We start from the raw sequence: 19,576 nt of genomic DNA, 5'->3' as shown, positions 1-19,576 counted from the left end.
AGATCATGCTTGCTGTAATTTGGGCATGATATTCTATTTTAACATTGATGTCTTTTTGCATTGTATCAAATTTCCCACTAATTATAACTTTTAGGAAATTGAATTATTTTTTACATTTGTGAAAGGGGTATTTTTTGACTTTCAAAATTTTACCTTTCTTCTCCAGTAGTTAGGTGATTATAGCATTTTAGTTCAAATTTGTGTTTTTCATATGTGTGGAAGAGAAAGTCCTTTTCTATTGCTATGTGACCTTGGCAGTTTAAGCATTTCTCCAGAACTAAACAAGGGTTAGCATAGATGACTTCACATGATCTCCACAGTGGCATATTTGTTTTACAAATTTGAATAGGATGTTGGAAGCTAAAATGCTTTCTACATTATTGGAACTGATCAATTAAAACTTTTATTGATCAATAGTGATCAATAAAAATAACCGTTTGGTGACAAACCAAATTTTAATCAAATCTGAGAGGGAGACTGTCTATTAATTTTTGAGTAATAATATGGTATTCTTTAAACAAAAATGCATGCAAAATTGAAGGGAAGAAAATTTTTCAGGACTCTATTGATCAAGGCTCTGAGGGAAACTTATTGGCTCTTCCATCTATAATATATTACAAAAATTGTTTATTTCCTGTGAATCTTCCTGATTTCAGTTTCTCTCCAAAACCTATTAATGTGAATATTTTATCTAGCATTTTAGATCCTTATGGAATACTGAAAAGGTTAAGTAAAAAGTCATGTCTTAATTATTAGCTGAAAAATATATTAGCAGGAAACTTGCTTTCTCTAAAAATAATCAGAATTTAGTAATTATTTAAAAACCATTGTTAAAACAAAATGCTGAGTAATACTGTGAAATGCTGTAGTAAATAATTATTTTCAAAATTCATTTTTTTTCTTCTTTTTTTTTGCTTGAAGAAATTGTTTATATGTTGATAAACTAATTTACATTTTTAGCATTGTTTAATTTTTCTTTCAGCATAATTATTAACGCAATGTTCTTAAATGTAAACTAAGTCTGCTGTTTCAGAAGTGGGTAAAAAAATCCTGTCTTCTGATACCTACCTTATTTATCAGTGTGCCCTTTGTAAATGATTGAAAAAAAAAGGCATTGTGACATCAGAAATAATATGTTATGAATGCCACTTGAGGTAGATTTCTATTTCATTTATTATTTTAACGAAAGCAAAATATAATTTTTATAATTTTATTTTGTATCACATCTAGGTACTGGTATGGTACTAAACGAACAAAAGCTTCCAATATCAACTTTTCATTCAGCTGATGTTACTGATTCATTAACAAAGCGATTATGCATTGAACAAGATGGACAAACATATATTTTAGCTTTACAAGGTAGCTGTTTTTTTAATTAACTTTTTTGATAAAATATATATGTAGAATTTATTTCATTACTGAAAGATTTAAAATTTATTTTCAAATCATATACTGCCTATTTCTTATTTAATTACAATTAAACAAATTTAGGTTCGAAGAAATTTTGGAAGAAATAATTTTTTTTTCAGTGATTAGTTTTTAAAATTTGCATAATGCCTTTATGAAATATATTCATAAATTCTTTGTTTAGAAATTTCCTTAACATTAGTATTGTGGGTATTTTTGGGTAAAGCAGATCTAATTTTCTTTATTGAAATATTTTTATGTATTTGCATTTTGTATTTGAGATAATTGGTTATAATTAAGGATTTTCTTAAATTTATTTAAAAAAAATAACCATAAATTTTACTAAGAAATCATTTATTCTAACATATTCATTTACATGCTTTTTTGTTGTATTGGTATGAAGTTGTATTGCTTATTTTTTCTCTATACGTGCAATTTTTTGTTTTTGTTTATAATAATGCAATGGAGAATGATAATGTTTAGATTTTTTTTTTCAGTACTGTAATAGCAAATTATTAATTTATTTTTCTTCCTGTTAGATGGGCTTGATGGATTCTCAAATATTGTAGAAATGCAACCAAAAAATTTCCAATCTGTTGATGCATCTCAGGTTTGCATATTTCACAAATTTTAAAACAACTAAAGATTTTTATTTCTTTTTTGCATTTGAGCTTCTTGTTTCAGTCCTGTTTCATTAGATGAAAAAGGTTTAGTTAAAAAAAATTTAATGTCTGAATGATTTTCATTATCTGCATATTTATACTTCTTTTTAATTTAATTTTTTTAATTTTACATGCAATATAAATCTAAAAACTACACTATTGATTTTTTTTAAAAAAATTTTTGCATGAAAATTTTTTTATGTATGTATGTAACCTTTTATGGTGCACTGTCCTTTAAATTTTAAGCACAAACAAACAAAAACAAAATGGTAGATAATCTATTTAGGCAAATGAGCTTCCAAATAAAGAGTGTTCTGTCAATTGGAACACTGCAGCAATAGAGCTCCGAAAAGTGTGACTAAGAGAGAGCATTGCAGTGAAATGCAAAAATGATGAAAGTATTTTGCTATGAATGAGCTGAAATAGGAAAACTCTTGGAACTCTGCTACTGTCAGTCCCCCCCCCCCTCCTGGTTAATTTCCACAATTTTAAATTTGGACTTGCAAATGTGAAATATAGCATTGTTTTTTGTAGCTTCTGTTTCAAATTCTGGGTAAGACCTTTGTACTGCAGAGTGCTCTGGCTTACATAAATTAACATCTTCATCATTTTCATACAATAAAATATCATCATTAGATGATGATAAAAATGAACCAAGAATATTTTCCTTAGCATTGCTGCTATCCACATGCTATATGAGAGCAATTTTTGAAGTATTTTCAGTATTCTGAAAAGTCATATTGTGTCATTACTTATAAAGTTAATTTTTAATTGCAATAAAAGAAGGTTATAATTTATATATCAGGGTTGCTATGGAACTGGAAAATACGAGGAATTTAAAAATCATCTAAAATTAGGGCAAATACAGAAAAATTTCCATCAAAACAAAAAAATTTAATTTCTTAGTTCTTTTTTTTTTTTTTTTTCCATCTAAAAAGTGATGATTTTTAAACATTGCAAGGATAAAAGATCCTAGTCTTAGCTCCAAAAAGGAAACAACATTGTTTGCGACAGTGTGATGCGGCAAATTCACCTCTATTTTATTCGCTCCCCTTTTTTTCTGTATAGATCAGTCAAATTTCGATTTGAGAGATAAAGTTCATTTTCCATGAGATTCCTGGTTTACAGCTACAGAGCCTTGCACAAGACTTCTGTAATTGCATGAGAGAATAGAATAAATTTCTCAGGCAGTAAGAGTAACCTTCAGTCTACGGAAGCTTTGCTGTAGTATTTAGTCACTTATGTGAATTTATTGAATGGTTTGTTTATTATTTGTGAAATTGTGAGTTTATTCAAAGTAGATTAGAAATTTTTTTTAAACAAAGAGCTTCTCAAAATTTACATTTTATGCAGATTGTACAGAAATAAATATTAATCCTGACTTTACATTTACTAGACATGCCAAAAGAGGAAAACATATAAAATTGCATGGCAGTTCAAAAATATCATAATTGATACTGGACTTTGAATCTGAAAGGAATACAGGAGTAGATGATATGTCAAATACGAAATCATCAAATTGATGTCTGAAAATAAACTGATTTCAAACTTTTCTGTTCAGGAACAGTCATTTAACACTAAACTTTTGTGGGCATTAAAATTTATTGCATAAAATCGTCTTTTAATGCATTATGCATTCAATAATATATTGGAAATATGTTTACTGATAGTGGAAAAGCCAAAAAAAATGGATGTTGCGTTGTGCAAAAATGTCGTACATTATTTGTTATGTATTAGTTCCATTTTTGCAAGTCTCTTAAGAAATCTTTAACAATAGAAAAAAATTATAATATGCTTTGATGAAGTTTAGAACTACATTTCAAAAAATGTCAATTGGATCTTAGACTAAGATATTGGTGTGAATCAACTAATAGAATCTTCACAAAATATTGGAATTCATTATTTTTAAGACCTGCCACTGTTTGAGAATTTTAAGGAAGTTTGAACATACAGTTAATTTTCCAAATTAGTATGGATGAACCAAATGTAAATTCAAAAATTTTAAGGCATGTCAAGGAAGAACTTTTATGTGAAAATGATTGTAAAATTTTAGATGTATTTACTTTTGTATGACATATAATTTATGAAACATTTCAGTATCGGCATGCACTTGCTGGAAAGTAGATGTTACTCTTAGAGCAATGTATAGAATATTTAAAGATAGTCCAAAGATGCAGATTTCCTGAAGTTACAGGTTCTGCTGAATTTCCATTGCAATTTTGTTCCTAATGTTGAATAGAAAATGTCATTGTAAACATAAAGAAATACGTAAATTTCAGTTAAAAATATTTTTTTCTTGGATGTGCTATGGCTGATAATATTATAAATGCTTGTCAGGATAAATTGATTCTGACTAAAGTTACCTTTGTTTATATTACTAATATTTCTCAGCCTTTTATTTAAAAAATTTCTGACGTCTCAACTAATAGTACCTTTTTTATACAAAAATCTTTTTGTGTTTTTTAAACAATTAGTGAAAAAATATTATCAAAAGAAGCATAATGGAAGAAGCAAAAACATTAGACAGCCTATTTTTGATAAAGCTTGATGATGCGGAAAATCTGTGACTGAGAAAATACTGATATTGATTCTATTGAGTGGAACGAGTCCAATGAATGCAGGTTACTTAATTACTAGTGGAGTTATTGAAAAAAAAAAAAGTCCTTTAAATAGAATGTTTTATTCATATTTAATCTAAAAAAATATTTGAATGCATATCCAAAATTTTGCTGTTTTAAAAACTGCATATGTGCAATGTGTACAAATCAATCAAAAATTTTCAACATTAAATATAAATTGTTTTTTGTTAAATTTTAAAATTTGGTTTCAAAATGGATTGTGTTGCTGTTACAATTACTTGCGATCATCAGTTATTTCTGGATGCCATAAATACACAGATACATTTTCTTTTATAAGTAAAGTTTATACTTTTTATTATATTTCTGTTAATATAAAATCCGATTTATCAAAATAGATTAGCATGATTAAATTAACTATAAACTGTAGTTTCCTTTTTTTTATCGATGATCAACTAATTTTAATAGAATAATAATTTCAGAACAAATAATTGGCTAGAAAAATTGATGATTTTTTTTTTTTTTTCTATTTTAAAGTTGAGAATTCTATATAATATTTATTTGTTGCATCTTTTGAAAATGAAAATTGGCAAGCAGTTGTTGACCCTTGATGACATAACTAGGGCCATGAGCTTTTATACAAATTTAGAATGATCATAAATGTCTCATCAGATATTTTATTTATTTATTGCATATGGTAGAGATTTTTCTCCAGAGAATGGGCATTGAAATAATGTTTTTTAGATTTTTCACAAAAATGGGCAGTGGTTGAGAACATGGGACCAGTGATAGTATATCTAAATGTTATTATTAATTAGCCAAAATTTGCCAGTAACTATGATTGGGATATTGTTTTTTTTTTTTTTTTTTTTTACTTGGTTTTGAATATACAGATTCTAGATGAACAACTGATTGCCAAAGGTGGCTATTGAGGAAACTGAACAATTGAAAAAGTTTGGGGGCAGAATTTCTAAAATTGTGCAAATTTAATAAAGTTTGCATCATTTTATATCCTAAATTAGTTTTCTTATGTTCTTAGCCTTTTTCCTTGCAATGAATTAAAAAATTAATGAAATGGCAGTATAATATTTTTTTTTTTCTTAATACTGCTGACTATAATGTAATAAAGTAATTTATATATGCAGTACAAGATCTTTTGTAAGATTTTTCATAAGAAACTTGCAGAAAGTTTTTTTTTTTTTAATAACTTAGCTTGAGTGTTTGTGAAAATTATTCATAAATTACTGATGGTATTCTGTGTTTATATTTGTGTAAAATTGGATTCTTTTATGGAGAAATTAATGAATTTTATCTTAATGCATAGGTCTGTAATCAAAACTAATATGTTAATGTTCGTTCTTATCTTTTTTTCCCTTTGAATACTCTTAAAAATTACTTACTTTCTTAAAATAAAATTTCACTACTCGTCTTGGATACCATCACATGTGGTGCTAAAAGTTCTGTATATGATATTCTCTAAGAAGCTATATTCCTTAAAGCTCTTCAGATTTATTAATCTAAGTCATAGCTTCTTCTTAGTGGCTATGAATAGAGCTGTAAGGATAGTATACAGAAATTTTGAAAGTAACGTCTTTCTTGCTCTGCAACATTTGTAGGAATACTGTTAGGGAAAAAAAGAAAAGAAAAAAATGCTTTGAATAGGGGAAAAAATCATTCTAATTTGTTTACAATTCTTTTTTTTTTTTTTTAGATTTTTTTTATATAACATTTATTATGCAGGTCTGCAAAAATTACACTTTGAAAATTGTTTTTTGAATATTAATCTTTTTTTATAATTTTTAATTTGATTTTAAAATAGAAATTTCTAAAATAGAATCAATTCTGATTTCTAAATATTTTGACATTTTCATTGTATTTCATTAATGCATACTTTATACTTATAACTTAGCTCAGCTATGTCAAAATTTCTTTTTTGCATGTCCCCTGATTAAGTTGATAGGGATTGTCTGTTTTCAACATCAAGCAACAGTTGAAAATCAGATTTTAGATAGATTGCAAGTTATCAAGCTAGGTTGTACCACTTTTTTGATATCACTTTTCCATTTCCCTAATGTTTTCATGAAATGCTTCATCTGGTTCCTCACTGAAAGCACCTAATTTTTTAGAATAATAGTCCAAGATCTTGAAAATGTTAAGTATCCCTTTGTAATTATATATATATACACAGTGGTGGCCAAAAGTGTGGACATTTTTTGAAAGTTTCATGTTTTTCAACTTTGTGTGCTTGTAGAATATATTAATTTTCACTTAAATACAAATGTTTATAAATCAAATTGAAAGTAATTTAATGTAGAATTTAATAACAAAAACTGTATTACAATATCTGTATTACAAAAAAAATTAAACTCATTTTAGTAGAACAAACACAAATCATTTTGAATAATGATGTGTTTTGTAATAAAAGCATACTAGCCAATCACAAACACTGTTCTGAGGACCAATCAAATGTCTGTAACTATAGTTTAGGTTATTTGGATGGTATAAGAGTTATTGTTGTAGAAATATTTTGCGGAATGATGCACTAGTACAATTAAATAGAGTGTTGCTGTTTTTGAATATTTTAAGTCCTTTTTTTTTTTATTTGAACTAATTTTAAACAATGTCATCAACAAGAGAACTGATTGGACATCTACAAAAAGAAACCAAATTGTCATATTGAGAGAAAATGGCCTCTCTTATGCTGAAATTGCAAGACAAGTGGTGGTTCAGTGACTTGTTCTAGTGTATGAAAGTTCTGTTTATGTTATGAAAAAACGAAATCAGTGGAAAAAAAGGCCGAAAAAAATGCACAAGTGCTACTGCCAATAGAAAAATTAAATGGCTATGCCTTCAAGATAGAAAACTTTCATCAGATGCTATTAGATGCGAAATGAATGCAGCAGGTTTTTCAGTAAGTTCAAGAACAATAAGAAGAAGCTTATCAGGATTTGGACTACAAGCTAGAATTCCAAAGAAAAAACCATATTTAAATCAAAAGCAATGCAAAAAACCAGTTAAGTGGGCAAAAGAACACATTAAATGGTCAGAAAATCAATGGAAGCAAGTAATCTGGAGCGATGAGACTAAAATATCGCTCTTTGGTAGTGATGGTAGAAAATACGTGAGATGTAGAGTAGGTGAAGCGCTTCATCCTGATTGCATTGTAGCAACTATAAAAATAACAACAAATGCCATGATTTGGGAATGTATGTCTGCAGATGGTGTGGGCTGAATTCAAGTGATTGATGGCATCCTGAATGCCAAAAAATACATCAAAACTGTCCTGGAACCAAAATTGATACCTTCTATCAGGGATTTCTTCTCCAACAAGCACCATTTATTTTTCAGCAGGATTCAGCTCCATGCCACACAGCAAAAGTATGCAAAGCATGGTTTCAAAATAAAGGCATAGATGTATTACCATTGCCAGGAAACAACCCTGATCTCAATCCAATTGAAAATGTGTGGCGACGTTTGAAAATTCTTGTACGAAAAAAAACGTTCATCCAATAAAAGACATCTTATTGAATCTATAATTGATTCTTGGCACCATGTGATTACGAAAGATGAACTCCAAATGAAAAGACGCTGCGTCTTAAAAAATAAGGGTTATCCTACGAAGTATTGATTGTGTATCACTTAAAAAAGATGCAAATCTAAGATAGATTTGACTAAAATGAGCGTAACTTTTTGTGTAATACAGATATTGTAATACTGTTTTTATTATGAAATTCTACATTAAATTACCTTCAATTTGATATATAAACATTTATATTTAAGTGAAAATTAATATATTCTACAAGCACGCAAAGTTGAAAAACATGAAACTTTCAAAAAATGTCCACACTTTTGGCCACCACTGTATATATGTATATATATAGCATGTATTTTGGACCTCTGTGGTTTTCTAGAAGGCAACTACTACTGTTTTGAAGAACTTACTGAGAATTGTTTCTTTTCAACATTAAGTAATAGTTAAAAATTAGATTTAGATAGGCTCAATTCCCAGTTTTTCTCTTATTTATTTCCATTTTAAGATCGAAATTTTCACATTTCATTATTTTCCTGGTACTATAAATATCCTTTTTTGGATAAACCTAGGAATTTGATACAAAGACATTTGAAACACTCTTTTTATTTTAATAATACTTAAGAAAATCATTTTATGAGATCTACTTTTATGTGGAATAACAGAGGTAAAACCTTAAATCAAACTTTCTTAATATGCAGAACATTGTGTGGGGGCCTAACGTTTGTCTTGATCTTTCATTTTCATACAAAAATAAGGAAAGTGCAAATTTTCTATAAAATCTAACATACTTCTTAATTATTTTTTGTTTCTTATATAATTGTCTTGAATATAGCTGAAACAATAGTATAAATTAATTTATTTCTGGGCAGTCATTTCACACAACCGCAACACAAACTGAAATTAAAAAGCATTTCAATTTTTAGCTCAGAGTTATACATATGTACACAGAGCAGACAGATTAGCGTTGTGGTTTAAATAGTTTTTCTTGCTTTACTATCATGCGTAATTGATAGTTGAAGCATTTAAAAGAAATTCGTTGAAAAATATTAGTTTATTCTTTCTTGGCTAAAATTTATGTAAAGCAAATATTTTGTTTACAATGTATAAATATATTTATTAAAATTATAAATATAAAACATTATTCTTAAATATATAAAATCTATATATATTAGACCTTTGACTCACAGCATAAATGTATGTGATGGAATTTTAAAAATAATTTTTCTTAAAAATAATTTGGAAAAAAACTAAGAAAATACTAATAACTTTCGAGACAGTTTTTTAATCAGGGATCTCTATTATTTCTTCTTTATTTTTTTATCTTGATTTTCAAATTTTAATTCATAAAAAAAGTTCTGCAGTAAAAAAAAGGTGTAGAACATATTTTCTAACAATTTTGATTGCTGCCTTGTTGACAATACTATTCTTAGTTAAAAGTCATTGAGAAAAAAAGAGTATATTATAAAAATGCATGTTCAACTGAAGGAAAACTGAGCTTTAACGCAAATAAAAGGTTAGGTCAAGGAAAAATACTCTCAAATAACATTGGCTTATTTAGTTTATATCCTACTGAAGATAAGAGTATCAAATGGTATTGATGGATTTAAATGTTGCATGCAAAGCCAAATAAATAAACAATTAAATTAATGCATTGAAAAAAGTTTTAAGTGTACAATTCTGCTGTCCTTATATATGACATTCCAACCCTAATTTAAGATTCATTATCAATGTTGAAATGAATCAGTGGGAATACTTATCAAAAATGAAATGTATAAATGAAATTGGTATCATCATCAAAACCTTACCTTATCATCAAAATTTCAGAATTATATGAAATTTTGGACATAACTGATCAAAAGAAAGATAATTAAAGTACTGAGGAAATCCTTTTCATTATATTAAGAACAAAATCCATTATTGTGTCGGTCTTTTTTTTTTTTATTTTTTACCTGCATATTTTCACATAGAAAAAAAGCATACATGATATTTCTATTAAGCAACGAAAACAAATGTATCAGTGAGAGTATAACATTAACTAAACCTAGAAAAATTTACTTTTAATAAGAGAAGATTTAAAAGGGGAGGAGGTGAATATATTATAATTTATAAAATTTCAATTCCTGTAAACAAATGATATTATCAGATTGTCTATCAGAAGGTAAAATCTAAAAATATAACTTTTTGATTATTCTTAAAATTTATAACTGTAAGATCAAGGATAATTTCGTATCACTTTTCCAAGATTGAAAAATCTGTAAGTAATACAACAACTCAACATATATCACATATCTGAAATTCCTTCTTATATGCTTAGTTGCAATTTTGTCTTATTATTCATGTGTGCATGGCCAGGTTACCTGCAGCAGTATTTTGAATTTATAAGAAACTACAAACTTATTTAAAGACCACATTCAATATTTTATCAATATAATTTGCTTTGATTTTGAGTCAAAATCACAAAAATAATTTTTTATTGTTTACTGCACTTTCTTTGTAGGAAATATAATGAATAAGCATGAAAATAAAGGGGAAAATTCACTCTAAAGTAGGAAATATATTAGCTCTTGTTTTGTGATATATATATTTTGATATTGTATTCATGGATTACTGCATCTCTGTGCTGTATATGTAAATTTTACTTAATTATAATTTATAATATTATATTATTATTATATTTAAATAATATATATAAGTTTGTTGAAATCTTACTACTAATATTTTTTTTTTAGTAACTTCACATCAACTCATGATATATATATATATATATATAATATTGATTTTAAAGGTTTAATTTGCATTCAGAAAGGATATTTATTGCATTTTGTCTTTGATTGTTTTTCCGTATTTCAAAAATATTTCTTCATATGCTGTTTCAAAATGTTGATAGTAAATTCTAAAATATGATATGCTAGATTTTTTTTTATTTTAATGATGTATAGCATTTTTAGAGTTTTTTTTTTCCCTAATTAATTGCAAATATTGCAAAACTCTTTACATTTCTTTCAGCTTTTAAGTTTCCAAGAGCCTAATACTTTGCAAAATAAAGAAGGAATCAACCAGAATTGGTTTACCAGTAAAGAAGAAAAGGTCACTTTGCATAGTAAAGGCATGGAAATATTCTGATTCAAATATCCAGTTTTTTAGTTTTGCATTTTTTTAAGAAATAATTTTTAGATGACTAAAATTAATTATGCATTTTTTTTTGCCATGAAAATTCTGTAGATGTGGGCTTTATTTGAGTATTAATTTAAATCTCTTCTAAATGTAGGTCATATTTGGAAGACTGGTATGTGGTCTAAAGAAGAAATTGAATTATTGGAAAATAATATCCAGTTATATTGTAAGGTATTTTGTTTAGAGTTCTTATGTTTTTTTTCTTTTTTTTTTTTTTTTTTCAGAAAACATTTTAAAATAAAATGATGTGTATCTTCATTTTTTTTTTTTTTGTAATTGTTGAATTATGTGCAATTTAAAGTAAAAAAATATTATGCATATATTTAAAGATTGACAGAATAACTGAAATTAACTGATTTTATAAAGGAATTCATTTTTAGAAATGGTATATATAAATATGAAATGATGGCATTCAAGGAAATAAGGAAAATCAAAAGACATTATTTTTATGGTTCTAATTTCTTTCATAAATTTAAAAATTTGCCTTACAGTTATGCACAATTGACATTACTAGATGCTGCACACTTTTGAAGGCATTTCTAATATGTTTGCATCAACTGCTGAAAGTTGTTATCAAATTCTCTTTTAATTGATGAGATCTGTCTAAATTTGTTGTTGTGGATACTCATCATGGAAAATAAAGAAGTAATAGAAAAAAGAATAAAATGAAGGGAAAAAAAATACTTACTATGTCTAGTAATGAAAAATCAAAGGCCTTGTTTACTTTATCTAGTCCAGTAGGGTATTTGTGGTTCTTTTCTGTAAATCCAACAACTTGGTTTCAATCTGTATTCTCTTGTATAAAATATTTTTCATTTAGTTTGGTATTTAAAAAAAATTTTTTTTTAGTAGATGTAATACTTAAATCTTGCTCCGAGGTCTCTTAAATCTTGCTCTTGTGCTTCAAATGATAATATTTGATAAATCCCATTATAACTTAAATATAATGTGAAATCATTTCATTACAAATTCTTGTTATTTCATATTATTCCTCTTTAAATTTACACTAGATATTTTAGCATTGTCCTCTTCAATTTGTTAATTGTAAATCTGGATGCTAAGCATTGATGAATAGTACCATTAATTACAGATTAGTTATGGCATTCAAAATTATTTTTAATATATATATATATATATTGTATTGAATTTTACAGTATAAGCAAATTGTTCAATCAAAATTTGATTTTGTAGGAACATGACATTTCTAATCCTGCAACAATAGTATTTGAGATGGCCAAAGATGAAAGAAAGGACTTCTATCGTACTATTGCTAAAGGACTTAATCGACCTCTTTTCTCTGTATATAGACGTGTGATTAGAATGTATGATAATAAAAACCATGTGGGGAAATATACAACTGAAGAGTTAGAGAAATTAAAAAAGTAGGTTATTTTAAAGTCTGTTGATAGAATTATATGCATTAACTCCCTGTAACTTTTCCATTAAATTATTTCAAAATTCATACATCTGGATAGTCTACAACTTAGCATTTTAGAAAATTCACAATTGAAAGAAAATTAAGTTCATTTATTTGTTCATTTTATTTTCCATTATTAGAGACATTTTTGTATTAAAAAAACTTCTGTTATCTTTGAAAGAAATTACTATTTACTACTAAATTGCTTACTAATTAATGAAAATAGCAGTATTAATTTTATGTTTTGACAGTACAAAAAGGTAGATAAAAGCTGAAAGTGGTTTACTTCTAGATAGTGAAAGAGATGGATATTTGAGAATTATGAAATGTGTGAGATATATATAATAATGAATTTAACAGTATCCTAATTATAAATTAATAAGAAGCTGAAAAGTATTAAGTATATTAAAAAAAGTTGTGATGTATAACTAACTGATAGACTCATCTTGCTCAGAATAAAATTATTTCCTTTTTTTTTTTTTTTTTTTTTTTTAGCTAATGAAAAATATTTGCTTGATAAATTGCCACAAAATCTTCAACACAGAATTTCTTATCTTTTAATATTTGTATTTGGAAGTAAAATTGGAAGTGTAATAAATATTTCTAGCAAACATTTAAAGTTTTACATATTAAATCAACTACTTACTTCTATCTTTATCCCTTTATTGGTAGTTATACTTCCTACATTAGGACAGAATCAAGGGATTTATAGATAGTTGCACTAATGTCTAATATGAATTTTGGGGGTTTTCCTTTTTAGATATAAAATAATCTATTGATGAGCTGTAATGCCATATGTAAAAAAGTAAAATTATATTTAATGTTAGCTCTTTGTAGAATCTCAAAACAATATTGTCTGCAACTTTACTTTTGTTTTAAATGAGACAGTCTGTTGTAGTAAAAAAATTGATTATTTAGTAGCTTCTCACAATATTATTGACTGATCTGAATGATTTTTAAAATTCTTATTCCAAAAGTATAGCAAAAATTTTCAAAGACTGATGTATAATGCAAATACGCATTGTGAGTATTAATAAGTGTTATAACATGAGATAAGAAGACAATTATTTCATCAATGAATTTTGTTATCCATTGATTGTTAAAAGTAAATAGTCAATTTTGAATAAATTTTTTTAAGTAGCAAAACTTAACACTTAAGTAACAGGAAAATAATTTTTATTTCTTTTATATGTTAAAGAGTGTAAAATAAATATTTTTAAATATCTTTTTTCTTGTGTTTTGATTATTTTAAATTCTATGCATTAAATAGATCTGTCACTTTCATGTTGTTTTCTGGTATTATATACACACGTGTAAAGGAAATATGATTTTTAATTAATAAGAAATTAAATAGTTAATTAATTACTTTGAAATTTTGTCTAAAGCCTGCTTTATGCTTTACTGTATTTGCAAGACAAATTTGAAGTATATCTATTAAGTAGTTTAGTTTTGTACATGGTACATTTTTTTAAAAATTTAAATTATTATGATATTTTAAGTTAGATAAGACAGAAAAACTGTTTCTATTACATGATAAATGTTGCTATTACATAGCGTTGGGAAATTTTGAGTAATTATTAGTTTATGTCTCTTACTCCTTCTTTTAGGGAATGTTATAATGAATAGTAATTGATAATAAAGGAAAAGAAATAACTTTCTAAATAGGGTCAGTTCCTTAAATGAGAAATGAATAAAATTTACTTATGGATTGATCAACTAAAAAGTCGCAGTAAAATTCAAGAAAATTTTTTAAGACGGCTTTTAAAATCTATGGAAATTTTTTTTCATTTTGGATGTTATTTTCAAAAAAAAAAAAAAAAAATATTAATAGGCAAATCTTTTAGTGCATATGAGTTATGATTCCTAAATGCATTATAGAGCAGGATAAGTAAACTTTAGTTGATATGTAAATTATTTGAAAATGTAACGTATTTGATAAAGATTAGATTAAAGAAAATTGAATCTAAATATATCAGATATCTTTAGAAGAAAGAAAAATAAAAGATTTATTAATTCTTTGCCTAAATATTGTTAATGAATGTTTAATTTAATAAATATTTCATTCTAAAGCAAAGGAATGGCGATTATTGTTAAAGGAAATGGAAATGATACTGCACTGAAAAGGCATACTTTAAAGTACTATAAGTAGTCATTTTAATTTTGTATATTAGATAGACGTTAAAAAAATATTAAAGATATTAAAAACATTAGGAAAATAGTGCATTATTATAATTTTGTATTAATCTGTATGATATTCTATTTAAATGTAAATTATAATTTATGACACAGCACTTAATTTTTATTTTTTATAATTTAAAATGACTTGTAAAGAATTTTAAATGGTAAGTGTGAATCAGAATAATTACTATCAAATCTCCAATAATTGTTAATAATAACTTTTGATTTTTTCCCTATCATTTATAGAATACTAATCTGTATTAGTACCCCTCCCATTACTATGAAATCTTATAAATCCAACTAGAAAGCTATTTACAGCTTTGTTAATCTTGGATCTGAAATAAATTCATTATTTGGTTATTAGTAATCTATATATAGTATAAAATGAAGTCTCCTGAAAGCATCTTTATGTTTGAAAGAGAAAAACTTGAGAAATACTTAATTGATATTGGAGATATTTGTACCATTTTGTAAGGCATTTATTGGGAAAGGTTTGAATTGAAGTCATATCAAAATAAAAATAAAAAAGTAATTTTATAAATGAGATTTTTATTATTTTCCTACTACAATTCGTGCATGCGTAAAACAGTAGTTCTGTGCTTTGCACTTTTCCGCATTCGAAGTAACCGTCTTTCTTTAAAACGCACTGCAATTGAATTACAGACAGAATGAATCAGACTTAAGTTTAAAGCTAATATTCCTCTTGAATGTTATACCACAGGCAACGCTGTGAGGGTACTGCTAGTAAAGGATAATTGTAATTGATAATGCCTTTCATGGTTAAAAAAAAAAAAATCTAGAAGTCTAGGCTTATCAAGCATAAAACTGAAATGTGACTTAAAAAACGACCATCATATCAATTATGGTTTACACTGTAGAGATTTTGCCAGTATCCCGGAGGCGCAAATTACTTTTGGTTGCTTTTGGAGGTAAAGTGAAATATTTATGGCTGAATGAGTTTAGATGGAATATGTTGAAAAGGTATATTTGTAAGCTATACACGAGCTTTAATGATATTGATAATATTTAATTTATCAAGTTACAAAGGAAAGATAATTAGTAGATCATTTCATGTCGACATCATCTGGAAAATAGTATTAAGTTATTTAGTTGCTGAGAAAAGATCAAATAAAAAAATAAATCAGTTAAAAATTTTGCTGAGAGTATGTTAATTAGAATGAACTAATGGAATCCAAAATTCCACTCTAGGTTTCTGAGCCAACAGTGATGACAAAACTATATTAATAATACACATTAGCTGCCTTTGACAATCAGCTAGTTACCCATATTGTTACTCATAATGATCATTCAGATATATTCTCAAAATTTAAAATCCCCGTGCTTTAAGTAGTTGAGTGTAATATATGTCATATTAATAATCTGGAACGAAAGAATCTGAGAAAGTAGTTTATCAATTTAAAATTTCTAAACATAATAAATTGTTATTATTGAAAAATGATGGTTAAAACTCAGGAGTCGAACAAATAATTTTTTTAAATGAAAATTTTAATTTATTATTTTTTGAATGGAATAATTAGTTCTAAAGTTAAAAATGAAATATAGAGGCATCCAAGTGTCAAACATTTTTCTGTTAGTAAATCAAATCTGACTAAAAAAAAAGTTGTAAAATTTTGAATGCATGCAAGTATTATCTTGTCTTCTCAAATATAAATTTCAGCTACTTTTTACACTGTATAAACAAAAAAATTTTTTTAAGCAATATAATTTACAATTGAAACAATATTAGACTGTGCTTAATAGATAATCATGTGCAAACTGAAACTTTTAAATGTCTCCTTAAATATGGGCAAAAAACTATAATTAGCTTTTTAATTCAAATCCTAATATCATAATTAAGTTTTTTTTTTTTTTTTTTTTTTACAGATGAGTATGATATATATAATTTGAAATAGAGCAGAAATCTGATAAAATGCCTCTAAAACTTGCATAATATTAAGTTTTCAAGTTTGAAGTTGGTTAAGTTTAAGTTAAGTATGAATTTAAAGTTTAATATATTTAATACATTTAAAAAAATTGTAAAAAAAAGTCATTTGTCTTAAATGAACTCATTTAAAATTTCAAACAAAGAATTGGATCTTTCAAGTAACTTTGAACATTGAAAATAAAAGGAGGTATAGACACAACAAATCTTCTGTCTTCATTTTAAAGAGGGAATAAAATTTTGTAATGAAATGTATTGTCAATTTATTGACCTTCTTTATGTTGTATGCTGTATATATAATATATTCTTTCAGTTTTTAATTGGACAAAATTCTCTCTGGAACTTAGATTGACATATGCAAATTATTTTTTGGATAATTATTTCAGTGATAAAATGATTTTTAAAAAATACAGTTTGCTATATTTCTTAAATAACTAATATTTGAAGGGGGAAAAAATTGTTGTGAAGTGCACGTCTTTAGTATCCAAACTATAAATTGTGTCAAATTCTATAGTTGTAGATTCAACTATCTGTTTTGTAGATCACTAACAGACAGACTTTCATCTTCAAAAGTATTATGTTGCATGATCAAATTTCTTTGTGCCCTGTCTATTTATTTGCATAAACATTTCTGCTTAAGAATTGTTTACCAAATTCTTTTCATCTATTAAAAATATTATTGTATTAATTATTTTCTTTTTAATGGCTACTCACATGAATATTGCCAATTATCACCAATTACTCTGGTCATATGAAAAGAAATGGAAGATTTGTCTCAATTAAAATGCTATATGTTAGACAGCTGTATACTTTTTCTGCTTTAGAAAAGTTACTGAATATGGAAAACTAAGCATGCAACACAATATAGGCATAAAAGGTGTTTCTTTAAAAGTGTTACTTATTTATTTACTTTTCACATTTGTGATGGAAATGTATGAATCACTTCAAATTACAGATAACTTATCATTATTAATATTTTTTTTGAATATCCCAATTTATATTATGCAGTTATTTTCACTTGTTAACTTTTTTAAAGAAGCAGATGAAAGCAGCAGAAGCAGGATTCATGGATTTCTTTCATATACATAATTTTGGTCTTTTTATTTAAGGTTGCGTTCAATGTATGGCAATGATTGGCAGGCCATTGGAGCTGCCATGGGAAGAAGTGCCTCTTCAATCAAAGATCGTTGCAGGTTGATGAAAGATAACTGCAATCAAGGTAAAAATGTTGTCACTATTTTTGGGTTATTGTTTCATTCCCTATTCTAAACTATGGTATTCACTTGTGCTGGCAGGTTTATCCTTTGTTCGATGCATTCAACAAATATATCTGAATTACTGTTATGAAGCTATTACAGCTGCTGGTTTCTTTCCAATATTTTGCAGATGGAATTCTCTATTATTTGAAAAAAGTATTTTTTTTTTTTTGACATATAATGGTTTTAAACTTATATGACTTTGTTCAAAAAGAAATTATTCTATTTGTTTTCTGTCATAGAATCCTTCTTATATTTAAACAACGGAGAGCAAAATACTTAAGAAGTAAGCCTTATAAGTATATTTTTATAAGCTTTAGGCTTATAGAAATAGTCTTATAAGCTTAAGCCCTATTAGTTTTGCAAAATTATATTGATAATGAGAATTTTTAAAAAAATTCTCCATTGTAATTATTATGTAAAAATTTGTGTCAAACATTAAATAATTTAGTGATCATATAGAACTTTAGCATTACTATATACCTTTCTTCACAATTTCTTCATTTTTAGGAAAATGGTTACCTGCTGAAGAACGGAGGTTAGCTGATGCTGTTTACGAACTTGCAAATGTTTTGCCTGGTGATATGGTTTCAAGTGGTTTATCATGGGCAGTAGTTGCTGAGCGAGTTGGAACTCGCTCAGAGAAACAGTGCCGCACAAAATGGTTGAATTATTTAAACTGGAAAGTTGCAGGTGGAACGGATTGGACACGAGATGATGATGTTCAGTTAATTTGCAGGTATATATTTATGTGTTTTGTTTTTTAATAACTGAATATATTTTACTTCATAAAAATCATCCCTATTATAACATTCTATTAAATTGGTTTATATGTTTGATTCTTATTTATGATAAATTTATTTTTTAATATTATATATAATTTTCCTTATGTTTTCTTATTATTTAAAGAATATTATCTCTTATTCTGAATTTGAAACATTGGTAATTTCATTTAATACATATTTAACAAAGTATGGCCAAGTATTGTATTTAGTTAGTCTTTTTAGCACTGATTTGTATCAATTATTTTAGTAGAATTTAAAAAAATAGTTTGATAAAGTGACATAGAAATACTTTATTATTTGAATAATTGGTGTGTGTTTTGTTTGTTTTAAAAACTGTAATAATGCAGGAAAAATAAAAGTATTTTACTGCAGAATTACTTCATAATTCTTACTTAAAAATGATGTAAAATATCTTCAATAAATTTTTATCCTCTTTATTGTGCTTGAAATTTCATTTGAAGTAATGTTTGTGATTTGTAAGCAATGCTTATGATTTTTTTTATATCATAAAAATGTTTTTTTTCCCCCAACTATTTGAACAGATAAATTTATTGTTACTCCTAAACTTCAATTTGAGTTTTGGTTTTGATATTATCTTTTTAATTTAATAAATATGTACTGATTAAAAATATAAATTCAAATTTTAC

General features: G+C 26.2%; 1 protein-coding gene across 2 annotated transcripts in view; it reads left to right on the top strand.

Moving 5' to 3' along the window:
* LOC129965922 (cyclin-D-binding Myb-like transcription factor 1) overlaps positions 1-19,576 on the top strand; it is a 56,364-nt gene that overhangs the window by 14,874 nt on the left and 21,914 nt on the right. For both annotated transcript variants that reach the window (XM_056080208.1, XM_056080209.1), the window contains 7 exons: positions 1,231-1,359; positions 1,947-2,017; positions 11,184-11,283; positions 11,446-11,522; positions 12,543-12,733; positions 17,998-18,107; positions 18,655-18,883. In XM_056080208.1, the coding sequence (XP_055936183.1) occupies positions 1,231-1,359; positions 1,947-2,017; positions 11,184-11,283; positions 11,446-11,522; positions 12,543-12,733; positions 17,998-18,107; positions 18,655-18,883 (907 nt within the window). The remainder of the gene's footprint in view (positions 1-1,230; positions 1,360-1,946; positions 2,018-11,183; positions 11,284-11,445; positions 11,523-12,542; positions 12,734-17,997; positions 18,108-18,654; positions 18,884-19,576) is intronic.

The sequence above is a fragment of the Argiope bruennichi genome, chromosome 4 (genome assembly GCF_947563725.1).
Source record: "Argiope bruennichi chromosome 4, qqArgBrue1.1, whole genome shotgun sequence".
In the NCBI taxonomy this organism is placed as follows: domain Eukaryota; kingdom Metazoa; phylum Arthropoda; class Arachnida; order Araneae; family Araneidae; genus Argiope; species Argiope bruennichi.
This window is presented reverse-complemented; position numbering and strand designations above follow the sequence as displayed.